The sequence below is a fragment of the Antechinus flavipes genome, chromosome 5, assembly GCF_016432865.1.
Source record: "Antechinus flavipes isolate AdamAnt ecotype Samford, QLD, Australia chromosome 5, AdamAnt_v2, whole genome shotgun sequence".
Taxonomy (NCBI): Eukaryota; Metazoa; Chordata; class Mammalia; order Dasyuromorphia; family Dasyuridae; genus Antechinus; species Antechinus flavipes.
Window position 1 is genome coordinate 292,374,447 of NC_067402.1, and position 15,041 is coordinate 292,389,487.

Below are 15,041 nucleotides of genomic sequence, written 5' to 3' on the forward strand. Positions count from 1 at the left end.
CTAAGGTCTAGCCCAGCCCGTCGCCAAAGAGGAAGCTGCACTTTCTATCTTTGTAGGGAGTGGGAGGAAGGCCTTGGCTGGGCTTCCTCCTTTCCTCACCTACCGCCAAGGGGGTTATTGTGCTAGAATTATGTCTAGCGACCATATCTCATATATCGGTAGTACAAGGATATAAAGTGAGAATAATAGCAACAATAATAACCAGCATTTATATTGCTTAGAGAATAAACATGACCCCAAAGAAGAGATCATAAGAAGACTCCTCCTTTGCTGTAAAAGGTTGGGGAGCAAAAGGGAAAGAGGAGGAAGGAACATTGCATCTCAGATTACTTCCATGTATCGGTGATTCTGCTGATTTTGTTTTCTTTATTCCTTTAAAAAATATATCCTTTATGATTAAATGATGGCTCTTTGGGAGGAGGAGGGAGAGGGTTACAGGGAAAACCTGGGTGTTGAAAACTAGAAATAGAAAACTAGAAAATAGCAATTAACAATAGGATTAAGGTACTTTTGCTGATCACTTAGGGAGAGTAATAATACTTGGCTGACTTCCCAGCAAATAGAAGCTCCTCAGAAATAGCTGATAACCCTATTTATCAAAGAAAGCAGTAATCAAAATCAGACTGGGAAGTAAATGATCAAGATAACTATATTTCACGTCAACCAAGTAGGAAAAAGGTGGGGATGGGGAGGTCCCTCATAACAGTCTAGAGGATTTTAAGCACAGGAATCCACATGCTCTTACATCTACTCAGTGAGTCATGCTCACGGGTCCTAATCCTAGAGAATATTACATAAGAAGAATAAATTCAAATAATGACCATGAAGATAAGTTGCAATTATTCAAGGAAATGTAGAGTATTCTTGAGAATTCAGCAAATAAACTATACTGGAACCAAATGATTATCAGAGTCAACCGACAAGCATTTATTAAGCTCTTACTGGCAGCCAAGTCCAGTGCAAGGCATTGAGGATTACAAAGAAAGGCAAAATAGTCTCTGCCTTTCAAGAAGTCTGCATATTAACATGGTTTAATATTTAATTAATTTAATTTAGCAAAATTTAATGACAATATTTTAATTATTTGCTTGTAATTAGTTGCTATGTAGAACATACGAACCTCCAAGGTACATGGAATGGAAAACTTTCAAAATATAAAGTACTAGCAGAAGAAATCCAAATCACGCGGATACAGGATGAGGTAACTGTCATGCCCATGATCCTATCTACCACTGGGCTTGTCCAGAGTAGTTTTTCGGTTTGCTTCAATTGAGGTTAAGTGTCCTGCTTAGGATCACACAACTAGTAAGCATTAAGTGTTTGAGGTCACATTTGAACTCATATCCTCCTGAATTCAAAACTGGTACTCTATACTTTGTGTTATCCAGCTGCCCCTAGAGGAGAGTTTCTTTTCTTTTTTTTAAATAAGAATAATATTTTTTTATAATAAAGCTTTTTATTTTCAAAACATTTTCATAGACAGTTTTCAACATTCACCCTTGCAAAACTTTGTGCTCCAAAAATTTTTTCTCCTTCCCTTTTCTCCACCTCCTTCCCTAGATGACAATTAATCCAATACATGCTAAACATGTGCAGTTCCCTAGAGGAGGCTTTCAATGAACCCACAGAAGACAAGTATACACCCCACCATTTTTATTCAATTACAAAAGCAATCATTTTTTCTACTGTGCAATCAGTGCAGAATATTAAATAGAATAATAATGTAATAACAAAGTAATACGTACACAAAATAATAATGATAGAGGATAGTGACTTGGCTCAAGACAATTTATATCTGAATCCCATTGAAAAAGATGAAAAGGATGCAACAGCAACAGTAATGATAGATACATGTTTGCTGAATTAAATTAAGAGACTAGGCAAGTTAGCAGTATGGTCTACTGCATCAGTCATCTAAGAGTGAGGCAAAAAATAACAGATAACAAATTGGATGAATTAAAGATTCCAAGAATAAGGAGGTCAGTTTGACCTCAAAGGTTATCACTGAGATTTAGGTACTTGAACTGAAACAGATTAGATGAAAAGGAATATGGAGACACATTTTATCTTATTTTTATTTTATTTGGAAAAGCAGTTTATATTAAGACAATAGACTCATGGGAGGAAATTTAGGAAATGAACAGGACAAACATGTTGGAAAATATTTGTACAAAGGCCAATCAAAATAGAAATAGAAACAATCACATAAAGATTACTTAGGATGAAAACCAAAAAGACAAATTAAATGAAAAGTTTGGGAAACCCCAAAAGCCTGGCACAGAGATGCAATATTTACCAAACTACAGTAATAATAGTGTTACCAAAATACAGTAACAGTCTTCAATTATTTAGACATCTGGAGCTCTTTCTCTTTGCCAAAAGCAGAGTAGCAAAGAATTTCCTCACTTTTCTGTAATGACTTCATTCTTTAAAACACAAGGAAACCTCAAGAGGAGCTGCTATTCTGGCTATGATTTGTCAGACCCTGTTGTTGAGGCACAAATTCTGGGAATTATGGGTCTTAAGGACCATGCCTAAGTGAAGGGGCAGGTCAATTCTCTGAGAGCCTCCATAGCTGTGAATCATAATACTTGAAGGAGTTGCAAAGCAGCCTTTACTAATGCAGATATTCCTTGTGGATTGGGAATGAAATAAATTGGAGGCAAGAAGGAAAAGGAGAGAGGTCAGAGAACACAACTGTCTCTCAGTCTCCTTGTACCATCATCATCTTCTCACATGAAGAGATCTATTCTACAGGTCTGAGTTAGACCTTTAGCAGCCACTAGCAGGTGGCTCCTGTATTGAAACAATGGGGACAAATGAGAGCTCTATCTTGGGAATTGTAATTAGTAAAGAGGGAGAAATTAAGCAGAGTCTACTAGGAGGAAAGCTATTTAATCCCATTTTGGATATGTTGAATTTGAAATCCCTAAAGTGCTTGAGATTCTGAGCTCTCCCCCCTTAGACTTGAGAGTTTCAGAAAGGTCTGGTGGTGAGATCTTACCCCTGGAAATTCTATAGCAGTCAATGGGAAATTCTCAAGAATGAAATTGTGAGAGAGAGAGAAGAAGAAGAAGAAGAAGAAGAAGAAGAAGAAGAAGAAGAAGAAGAAGAAGAAGAAGAAGAAGAAGAAGAAGAAGAAGAAGAAGAAGAAGAAGAGAAGAAGAAGAAGAAGAAGAAGAAGAAGAAGAAGAAAAGGAAGGAAGGAAGGAAGGAAGAAAGAAGAAGAAGAGAAGAAGAAGAAAGAAAGAAAGAAAGAAAGAAAGAAAGAAAAAAGAAAGAAAGAAAGAAAGAAAGAAAGAAAGAAAGAAAGAAAGAAAAGAACAAATTTAGGCAGTCAGGAAGAAAGGATTTGTCTGAAAAGGGCCCTATAGATACACAGGTTGCTTACCAGTCAAATTTGATTTTTTGAATGGCATTTTTGAAATGAACAGAACCAAGGGGAGGAAGGAAAAGATGGGTCAAAAATCATCATATGCTCTTAGAAGAATGGCGTCAGAAGCACTCCATTCAGAAGGAACTGAAGCTGGTACAGAGAGTGGAGGATAATAAAAAGGGACATCCCTCCCTCCCCACTCATTGGGTGGACTCCCCCACCGGATGGCCATCCTAGGTTCAAGGTACTCTGTGGTTCCGCATCACTAAAATCACAGCTCACAAGTCCTCCTAATGTGTTTATCTTCAATAGCCAGAGGATGCAATCAGTTCAAAGTTCAGAAAGACTTTTAATAAATTAGCATAGAAAAAAAAAGGAAGAGGGGACAAAATATTTTCCCTATAAATTTGGGGTGCGGTGTCCCATAAATATATATAGCATCTGTGAAAAGCACAAACACATGCAGGGAATATGCATACAAATTATGGGGATGTGGGGAACATGCATGACTGGTTTGGGGGCAGAAAGGAGTCCACATTAAGAGAGCATGAGTGACTAGAGCATATTGATGGAGAGTCAACTCATCTTGCAGGGATACTGGATGTCTATTAGTGATATCACCACCACCACCCCCGCTCCCACCTGTCATCATTGCTCCCACAAGTTACTCCACTGGACAAAGGTCAGTTCTGGGCTGTTCCTTAGCTTACTGTTACCCTCTTCCAACTTCTGGTTCCTTGGTTCTCGTTCCCTTAAGAAAGAGCAAACCTTGCCATACTTTCTTAACTACATATACTTTCCCCAGCTCTTTTAAAAAAACAAACATATGTTGCCCTTTTCCCTTTTTGATCTGATTTTTCTTGTGCAGCATGATGAATATGGAAATATGTTTAGAAAAATTGCACATGTTTAACTTATTAAATTAGATTGCTTGCTTTCTAGGGAGGGGGAAAGAGATGAGGGAGGAAAAATATTTAGAGCACAGGGTTTTGTAAAGGCAAATGTTGAAAACTATCTTTGCATGTATTTGGAAAAATAAAAACCTATTCAAATTGTAAAAAATAAAATTAAAAAGCAACACATACACAAATAAAAAACACAAAAAGTTCTTTACCCAGGATCCCAAACTGCCACCACTCTGGTGTAAGTCCTGATCATTTCATATCCAGAACTCTGCAATAATCATCCAACTTTCAGTCTCTCACCAGTCTTGTCCATCCTCCATCTAAACGATCTTGCCAAAGAACAGGTCTGTCTGTGACATTCTCCAGCTCGATAAACTGCAGAGACTCCGCACTGTGTCTAGAACCAAATATAAAAGATATTCAGTGTCTTTGGGTAGTGCTTTACAACTTGGACCCTCTGTTTTTTCCAGTCTTAAATTTTACTCCCCTTCATTCACTTAACTGTCCATCAACACTGGCCTCTCACACTCCATCTCCTATTTCCTTATATTTCTGCTGGTTTCCTTTTAAGGCTCAGTTTGAGACTTTACTTCCACAAGATGCCTTTTTTCTGCTCAATCTCCTTTCTCCCTTCTCCCAATACCTTCCCCCTGTGATGATGATGATAGCAGCTAGCATTTATATCTATATTTACAAATATATTTTATATCTTTATATAAACCCTTTGCAAAGTGCTTTAAATATTATCTCATTTAATCCTCCCAATAATGGGGTGGGGTGAGTAGGTGCTATTAAATCCCTATTTTGTCATTGTTGTTGAGTCCTTTGGATTGTGTCTGACTATGACCTCATTTGGGGTTTTCTTGGCAAAGATATTGGAGTGATTTGACCTTTTCTTCTCAAGCTCATTTTATAGATGAGGAAACTGAGGCAGACACGGTGAAGTGACTTGCCCAGGATTCCACAGTTAGTGAGTGTCTGAGGTTGGATTTGAACTCAGGAAGAGTTTTCCTAACTCCATTCCTGGCTCTCTATCCATTGAGCCCTCCCTAACTGCCCCACTTTACTAATAAAATAATCGAAAGAGGAGCTAAATGATTTGTCCAGTGTCACACAGCCAGTAAATGTCTGAGGTCACATTTAAACTCTGAGGAATCAGTGCTCTCTCTACCCACTGTACCAAACCCTAATTTTGATTACCTGCCATCTACTCTGTCTATATCTTGTATATGTACAGCTATTTGCATGTCATCTCTTCCATTAGAACGGAAGCCCTATGAGGGTGAAAACCTCCTTTTTGTTTTTCTTTGTACCCCCAGAATTTAGTAGAATACCTAGCACCTGGTAGCTGCCAGCCTCGGGCCTGGATCAGAAACCTCACCCTAATTTGTGGTGTTTATTTATAGACTTTCCATTTTTAATCTCTGAAGGCCAGGCTAACTACCAGGTGACATTTATTTGTTTAATGATTATTAAATAGCTGTGGGCTTTCTATTGCTGGCCCAAACTGAGGAGATTCCAAAGGATTTATTTCACTGATCTCTCCATTGGTTTCCTTTTTCTCTCAAGGGTTAGAAGAGGGGAATTCAATTCCATTTAAGAAACTTTTATGTCTGCAGTCCATTCAACTAGTTCTAGAGTTGAGTTCAATTCATGGATGGCTGTCCAGTTCACTTTGTCCCCACTCAGTTTCAAAACTAGTTTCCCTGCCAAGATCCAGGAAGGTGTACATTATTTCACTGAACCTCAGAGTCAAAGGTAGGAACAGGTTTTTTTTGTTGTTGTTGTTTTTTTTTTAGCAATCTTCCAGCCCACCAGCTCCAAACCAGGCTGAATGGCTTCCCTTTCCCCCTTTCCCTTTCCAACAGACGGTTTGTGTACCCCCCACTGGGATATAAGTAACCTCTGCAGATCCAGCTTTTTATTGATGACTTCCTTACCCAGACGCCTCAGCTAGGCTCACTCATGGCCTCTCACACTTTCTTGATGAAGTGCTGACTTCCACTTTCTTTAAATTAAAAAGGTTTCACACCAATAAAACCAATACAGGCAAGATTAAAAGGCAAGCAGAAAGCTGGTGTGGGGGGGGATTTACAGCTAATATTTCTGGCAAAGGTCTAATTTAAAAATTTTTTAAATATAGAGAGAACTGACAGACCGCTTTCTCTCTTGCCCCTTTGAGGTTTCCCACCCCAGCGTCTCTTTATGTGTTGTCCTGCCCCATTAGAATATAAGCCTACCTCTTTTCACCAATGAGATGATTCAAGCCAGGTCCAATGATCTTGTGATGATGAGAGACATCTACACCCAAAGAGAGCACTGTGGCAACTGAGGATGGATCACAACAGAGACTTTTCACTTCTTTTGTTGTAGTTTGACTGAATTGTATTTTCTTTCTCATTTTTTAAAAACTTTTTGGTCTGATTTTTCTTGTGCAGCAAGATAATTGTATGGATATATTGGATTTAACATAAAAAAATAAAGTGAGAAAAAAAAGAATGTAAGCCTACAAAGGAATAAGAATTGTCTAGTTTATTTGTATTTGTATCTCCAGCATTTAAAGACATAATTTGTGTTTAATAAATAGTTTGCCTCTCTATCCATCCATCTAACTTCCTGTCCATCCATTATCCTCCTCCCCCTCATCCATCTGTCTATTGATCAATCAATACCCATCCATCCATCCATTTAGCTATATATTCTTTCTATTCCTTTATCTAGTTATTCCTCCATCTATTTCTCTTTCTAAGGCACCAATTTATCTTGGGGAAAACGAGAATTTTTTAAAGAACGTCTGCTTCTCAGGAGCATCATGCAATGGAATGATGATGACATTTAAGGGGCGAAAGATAGAGCTGCACAACTGTTTACATTTTAAAAATCGTTTTCTACCATAGATCTCTTTCAAAATGTATCCCTTCCTCCCACCCAGAGAGCTTTTTCTTGTAGAAAACACTAAAAAGAAGAAAAACAGCATTCAGCAAACACCAGATACCATACTAAGAGGGCTCTATTCCATATTAGGTACTTCCTAATTCCCCACCTCGGCCACGAAGGGAGGGGCTGCTTGCTTCTTATATTGCTTCTGTTTTCTAAGGAAAACGATCTTTGGACTGGAAAGAAGAGAACAAAAAAAATAGCTATTAAGGAGTTGATACTCAAGATAAGGAAGGAGATAGTAAGAGAGCACCTGCTTCCCTTAACATGTCCAAGTCACCAGGTCCCTGTTGTTGAACCACTGTTGATGACCTTTGAAAGACTGGAAAAATGGAAGAGGTACCACAGGTCTGAAGAAGGGATGAAATGTTCCTGTTTTCAAAGCAAGTGAAGGGAATAGAGTTTACAAATAGAGGCCAGTGAGTCTGACCTCAATTCCTGGCAATATTCTAGGGAGTATTATTAGAGGGATGGTTGTTAGCATTCCAAAAGGGGAACAGTTATTAATAAGAGGTATTATGACTCCACCAAGGACACGTAGTGCCAGCTTAAGCTCCTTTCCTTTGTGGAAAGGGTTGCTAGACTGGTAAATCAGAGGAATCCCCGAATATCGTTTTCTTATTTTTTTTCCACATAGCATTTAATATTTTTTTCAGGTTAGTCTTGTATAAGATGGAGAAATATGGGCTGTGGAAGATTCAGAACTGGTCGGTTAGCCACACTCAAAGAAATGATTCAATGTTGACTTAAAGGGGGTCTCCAGTGAGTGTTCTAGGGATCCGGACCGGGCTGTGAGCTATTCAACATTTTAATCAATGACTTGGATGAGGGATATTGGATAGTACTCTGGTCAAATTTGCAAATCCAGAGAGAAAACTCTAGAGATCGAATGTGGATCAATGCATAGTATTTTCATCTTTTGTTGTTATTTGTTTGCTTCTTTTTTTTTCTTTTTCTTGTTTTTTTCCCTTTTGAGCTGATATTTTTTGAGCAGCATGACAAATATGGAAATATATTTAGAAGAGTTGCACATGTTTAACCTATATCAGATGACTCGGTGGGGGAAGAATGGTTTGGAACACAAGGTTTTGCAAAGATGAATGTTGAAAACTATCTTTGCATTATTTGGGAAAATAAAATAATATTTAAAAATTGTAGATGCTACAAAGCAAGGAGTTAGTGAATACACTGGGAAATAATCAGGGGTCAAAAAGATTTGAAGCAGTCAGAACAAGGGATTGAATAAAATCAGAGGATATTCATTATACTTAACTGTAAAGTCTTATACTTATGTTTAAAACAATTAGGTCATAAGATGGGAAGGCTGTAGGCTAGAAAGCAGTTCATCCGTGAGTGGTGTGGATGTTTTAGGGATTTCCAAGCTCCATAAGAATGAACAATGTGATGTGGACACTGTTGTATTAAAAATGGGCAGAGTTTGGGGGGATAAGGGTGTGGCCATCCTTCTGTTTTTTGCTTCGACCAGACCAAGTCATTCAGGCTGCAAACATTTAGTAAGAGCTCGCTGTGTGCCAGGCGCTGTGCTAAGTGATGGGGATACAAAGAAAGGCAAAAGACAGACAGTCCTATTTGATCCTGGAAATGATAAAGGATTATTAGAGGTGACCAGGTGAGACCTGTGTTCGAGAAGATCCGCCTGACAGCTGAGCCTGGAGTGGGGAGGCTTGAGGGACAGAGCCCAGACAGCTGGACTATTCAGTTGCCCAGGTCAGAGGTGACAGGTCAGAGGTGACAAGGGTCTGGAGCAGATCTGGGGCAATGTCAGAGGAGAGAAGGAGCAGCGGTGGGAAGACAGAACTGCCAGCACTTGGCAACTCTGGATATGGGGGAAGGGTGAGAACGAAGGAGAAGCTGGGGATGACGCATCAGTTTGGAGCCCAGGTGATTTGGGAGGATTCGATAATAATAGGGAAGCTAGAATGGGGGGGGAGGTAATGAGGACAGCTTGTGGGTATGTTGAATGTCTGAAATATTCAGTTGGAAATGCTCAGCAGGCAGTTAGGGCAGCAGGGAAGCTGGGGCCGGACAGATAAACCTGAGCATCATCTGCCTATTGATAATGGTGGAAAGCTGATGCCATCACCAGCTGGATAGTGTAGAAGGAGAAGAAGGATTATGGAGGAGCCTGGGGTGGGGCACCCTTGGTCAGCAGTGATTATTGTAAAAGCACATGTTGGGAGGGGTATGTGGATCTAAAGCCTAGGAATCCCTCCAGACAGCTGCCTTTCCTGCCCCCAAATGGCCCTGTTTTTCCTATGTTCTCTCCTATCCCTATGTTCTCCCATGCCTCCATGTTCTCCCATATTTCCATGTTCCCCTTATCCTCATGTTCTCCCATATTCCCATGTTCTCTCCATCCCCATCTCCTCCCCACGTTCTCCCCTATTCCCATATTCTCCCATTCCCATGTTTCCCCATCCCCATATTCCCCCAATCCCATCTTTTCCCCCATCCCCATCTTCTCCCCCATCCCCATGTTCTCCCCCCTCCCCAGTTGACTCATCTGAGGCTCAGGACACCTTCCATCCTATCCCCTGGTGCAGCAGAGTCAGCAGGCCCAAGTCCTGACCAGATTCTGACCCCACGCTCAGAGAAAACCAGCCAGGTTCTCTGACTCCAAATTAATCTCTTTCCACTGAACCATGGCGGCTCAGTTGGGGTATGTCCTCTGACATAGTCCAAGGGTTTGGGGGGAGGGGAACACAGGCCTTGGATTCCGGGCTCAGCTTCCAGGCCTTAGAGGTGGTGCTCCCTGGGACCCTCCAGCCTCCTCCTGCCTCCCCTGCCCCCAGAGCCCTACCCCTGGGAGTAGTGCTAGCAGCCTCTGACTCCCCCCCACCCACAGGAAAGGCCGGGAGCCTTCTGGGATGCCCCCTGGCCTGGGCTCCCGTGGAACAGGGGGCGGGGCTGAGGCTCAGAGGGTCCCCAGTCTTCCTTCTCTGGCTCAGATTCTGCTCGGGGATCTGGAGCAGGGGCTCTGGCTATTCCTGTTCCGACCTCCGGGAGGCAGCAACACTCCCTTTAGGTTATGGGTCCTCCAGCCCGAGTCCCGGCCAGAGCTGGCTCTGTGTGTGTGTCTGAGAGTGGAGGGGGGGGAAGGAGAACGGGATCGGCGCGCCCATGGATGAGACCGAGGGCCCTTTGCCTTACTCGCTCCCTCCCTCCCCCCTCACTAGGGCATGAGTGGCAACAATGGGCTCCCTCTCCCCTGGGGCACACACACTGGCACAGGAGTGAATGCACAAAGCTAGCTTTAGTTGAACAGGTATACATCTACAAAGAATAATTTACGCCTCCCCACCCACGGCCCCAACTAGGCAAGAGGGACCCGGAGGCCTCTGGGAACGTTGGTCAAGAAAATGAAGACGCGTCGAGCTCCACAAGTCTTTGTGCAGGACCCTTCGTGCTGAGAGGCTCTTCCTGACCGCCGGGGAGATGAGGGGGTCCCTGCCATCTTCCCGGATTCGAGGGGCCCTAGGCCCGGGTCGGCATCCTGGGCACCCCTCAGGTAGCATCCTGGGTTCAGGGGGCCCTTAGGAGTTAGAGGGGACTGAGCATCTTCCCTAGAAGTAGGAAGGTTATTTCTTCCAAGCTGAGAGGGGCCCTCAGCATTTATTTCCCAGATTAGAAGGGTTCTGGACAGTTCCCAAGGTCCCTCAGGTTATCCTCTGAGCCGTTTCATGTTTTCAAGGGCAGCTGGAAGTGTCCTGGGAGAGGGGACTTGGGGGGTATCTCCCCAGAGCGAGGGACCCTAGTCACCTTCCTCCAGGTTAGGGGCTCCGGAAAATCTCCCTGGGATTAGAGGGAAATCCCTAATCCCCATTAGAGGGCCATGAGTGTCTCCCCAAGGGTTATGGAGACTGGGTCTCATTTTCCGCATCTGTAAAATAGGGCCGAACTCAAAGACTTTTAAGGTGCTGTGTGGGAGGAGCCCTGGAGCTGCTACAGGTTGGGGCACGGGTGCAGGCTCCGGGTGGGATCCGAACAAGGCTACTAACAAATAACAATAACAAAATACCCCATTTCTTTTGGATTTTAAGGTTTCCAAAGCACTCCCTCCCAACACCCCAATGAGGCGAATTGTGTCGGTATCAATGGCCACCCCCATTTTGATGTATGAGAAAGCTCAGCCTCAGAGAGGAAAATAATTCATCCGGAGACGCAAGTAGGGCCGCGACACGCGGGGGTGCCTGTGCCGAGTTCTGGGGGCTGTAAGGGGGGGGGGTTGGCTGCTCAGCCATAGCTGTGGGGGCTCATGAGGTTCCCGGGGGCCGAGTCCTTCTTCCCCTCCTGTCCCAAGAAATGCCTTAAGCGGTGGCTGAGATTCTGCAGCTGGCAGGTGCTGAAGGCACAGCTCTTCCTTATGAACTGGGTGTGGTGGCGCCGGGTGTGCCTGCGGCCCCGGCCCCCGGCCCTCCTCGGCCCCTGGCCCCTTCGCTTGCCCCCGTGGTCCCGGAGCTTCCCACGGTGTTGGCGGTGGTGATGTGAGCGCTGAGGGCGCAGTTCCACAAGAGGCTCCAGATGGGGTTCTCCCTGACCTCCAAGAGCCACCGGCTCCTTATTCAGCACAGCTTCAGATGTAAGGTCTTGAGGGTATCGCCCATCTGGGGGTTTCCTGCGGAAGAAAGGACGGGGAACAGTGAACCCGAGTTCCCGATCCCTTCACGCTGCCAGACATGAGCGTGGCCACCTGTTGGGGATGCCCCCCGGGGTACCGCCAGGGCAAGATCACAGCCCCCAGGAACCCAGCATGGGCACCAGTCATCAGGGTCACATGGTCCATTAACCCCCATCTACCCTGGGCAAAGGGCAACTCCCAGGCCTCTATGGGTCACTGCTCCCTGGAATGTGGCCGACAGCAGCAGCGACCCCACCCAGTCCCGAGTGCCGGGGGAGAAGCCAAACCTCGTTCCGGCCTTCCTCACGCCCACCCGCGGGCTTTCAGCTGGGCCTCCCGGATTTTACAGGTTTCCTTCCCCCCCCCCCCCACCTCCGGGGTTCCCGGCCCTCCCCGGCCAGCTCTGCACCCAGGTCTCCATCTCAGCAGCCCCCCCTTCCCACTCTGGATCCATGACCTCTCTGCAGACTGCCCCCCCCCACTTTTGTGAACTCTATATCAGAGAGAACCTTGGGCCCCAGGAAAGAGAGCGGGTTTTGCCGTGGGAGGACTTGGAATGAAGCTCTGGCTCTGACCTCTAGCTAGTTCTGTGACCCTGCTGTTTCTCTCTGAGCCTCAGTTTCCCCCTCTGGAAAACAAGGCACTAGTTGTTAGGACCAGTCCTTTATAGGGCTGTTGTGAGACTCATAGGCAGCAGCTCTCCCACTCCCCTCCCTCACCCTGCAGTTAGAAAGCTGGAGGGAGCAGCACCCTGGGCCCCAGGGTGGGCGGGAGTGAGGGGGAGGGCCCATGTATCCCCAGATTTCCCGGCTCAGAGGATCTGACCCTGGTTTGGGGGCTCCCTGTGTGGGAGGGCCGCGGTCCTTCAGGAAAGGGGACAGTGTGCTTCTATAAACAGGGCATTCACTGAGACTGGAGCCAATCAGGGGACGCGAGTTCAAATCCCGTCTCTGAAGCTCACTGCCCGGGTGAGCCGGGGCAAGTCAGTTAATCTGGGAACTCATTTATCAAACGAGGAGTTTGCGGAAGACGGTCCCCTTTAGACCCGGGTGTCTGGAGGCAGCCAGGCAGGGCAGTAGGCCCTGAGCGCAAATCCTGACTCACACATTTACTAATCCTGTAATCCCGGATAAATCGCTTAATCTCTGCCTCAGTTTTCCTCTCTGAAAAATGGAATGAATATCATCTATGTCTCGGGGCTGCTGTGCGGCTCATGAAGGAGCCCTTAACTCTTCAGAAAACGCTGGCTATCCTTAATACTCTGAGCAGGATCCCCCCCGTGCCGCCGGCCTGCCCAGGGACCAGCTGCTGCTCCCCGAGCCCCGAGCCTAGCGGTCACCTCCTTCTCCCACCTCGGCCGGACCCAGACCGGCGGACGGCGCCCCCTCGTGGACTAGCCAGCCATTAACCCTGCGTGTGCTGCGGGAGAGAGCCACATTCCCGGCCTTTAGCCGGCCCCGCCCAGCCCCGCCCCGCCCCCCCACCCCCCAAAGCACTGGGTGTGGGTTCCCGTGGCCCACGGATCAAGGGAGGCTCAGTTCGGAGTGACTGAAGGGGCTCGGAGGTAGGTTCCGGGACCTGGACCCCTGGAGGTGATCTGGGACGCAAAGGGGAGGGGGAGTCCTTTGGCAGAAACGAGGGTGGGGTTTGGGGCTCCGGAGTTTGGCCTTCGGAGAACTCGGGGGTCCGGGGCTGGAGAGGGGTAGGTCAGGGGGCGGTCTGCAGGTGAGAGGGGACGGCTGGGGCCCGAGGGGGCGGACCCTGAGCCCCGAGGGGGGCCACGTCGCACTCACCTGGGCCGGGCCAGCAGCGGGTCCTCACCAGCGCGCCGAGACAGCGCGCCCGGGAGCAGGAGGCTCAGGAGGCTGATGCAACCGAGGGTGACGGGTAGGAGCCAGCCCATGGCAGGCGGGGGCTGCGCGGGGCTCGTGGGGGGGTCCGCGCTCCGGGCTAGGGCTGAAGAGATGAAGGTTGCCAGTGAGCCTCGAAGTGAGCCCCCGAGGCCCCCAACCCCTTCCTCCGCACCTTGAGGCCCCGGGGCTCCTGCCCCCTCGAATCTCCTCCCTCCGGGCCCGGACCTGCTTTCCCCAGACCCCCGCCCGGGCCCTAGTTCTTAGGACCTCTCCCCCCACGTCCCCCCCTTTCCGCCTTCCCGTCCCCCATCTGGAACAGGAGCTGTGGACCTTGGAGGGGCGCTCCGGCGGTCCGTCTGTCTGTTGGCACGGGGGCCCGTCTGTCCTGGCTCTGTCAGTCCCGGGTGAACGTGCTAGGGAGGAACAAGTGGGGTGCTGGGAGATTCCGGGGTCAGGGCCGCTCGGGGGGCCTCGGGCGGACGTCAGCGCAGCGGCCGTCAGCGGTCTGGAAGCCAGCTGGCTCTGTCCTGCCTCTGTCCTGGCTGGGTCTGCGGGAGCCGGCAGAGCCCAGCTTCTGCTCAGGTTAAATATTCCCCTTCGGGCCGGGGCGGGGCTGGCCGGCTCTCCACCCCCTCGGCCTTCCCCGCCCCCACAGCTCTCCTGCCCCAGTGGCTGGGGACCTGAGTCGGCTCCCCAACCCCCTGCCTCAGCAGGGGGGGAGGGGGGGCGGAGAACAGCCACAGCCGGGGTCTCTCTTGGGTTCTGGCCGCTGGAAGGGCCATCGGGAGCACTGGCTGGTTATAGGGAGCCCCAAACACCTGAGACATTAGGTAGAAGATGCAGTATGGTGCAGAATAAAAGGTGCCCCTTCGAGTTACAAGATCTGAATTCAAATGTGGACTCTTACATTATTGGACCACCGTGTCTCCCTTTTTTTTTTTTTGCCTCACTTTCCCCATTGTGACTTCTAAAGGTAACTCTTCACTGGAAGCCCTCTAATCCCCTATGCTTAGGGTCCTAGAACTTCTCAAATAGTACCACTTCCCCCCAAATAACCTCCCTCAGCACCTCAGCTTTAGAGCCCTCCCCTCTGCCCCCCAAGGCTGCCCTGACTGCCCCAATCCCAGGGACTTCACCTTCACTAAGGACTAACTCCATCCCCCTAATGCTATCTGGGTGATATAAGTGGCAAATGAGGGTGAGGAGGAGAGCCGGGAGCCTCCTTCAGACTATTCCCATGTTGCCCTGGGACTGAGGGTAGGGGCGCTCAGCAGGACAAACAAGCTAAATCGTTGCTTGGAAGGGTGGAATGGTAGGAGACAACAGCTCCA

The 15,041-nt window shown here is 47.2% G+C and overlaps 1 protein-coding gene across 1 annotated transcript; it reads right to left on the reverse strand.

The window, feature by feature from the left end:
• Positions 1-10,473: 10,473 nt before the first annotated feature.
• Positions 10,474-14,587, reverse strand: ADM2 (adrenomedullin 2). Its single transcript, XM_051962593.1, has 3 exons — positions 14,041-14,587; positions 13,651-13,813; positions 10,474-11,854 (listed from the first exon to the last, which is right to left on the reverse strand). The coding sequence occupies exons 2-3, from the start codon at positions 13,758-13,760 to the stop codon at positions 11,473-11,475; spliced, it is 492 nt and encodes a 163-aa protein (XP_051818553.1). The 5' UTR covers positions 13,761-13,813; positions 14,041-14,587; the 3' UTR covers positions 10,474-11,472.
• Positions 14,588-15,041: the final 454 nt, after the last annotated feature.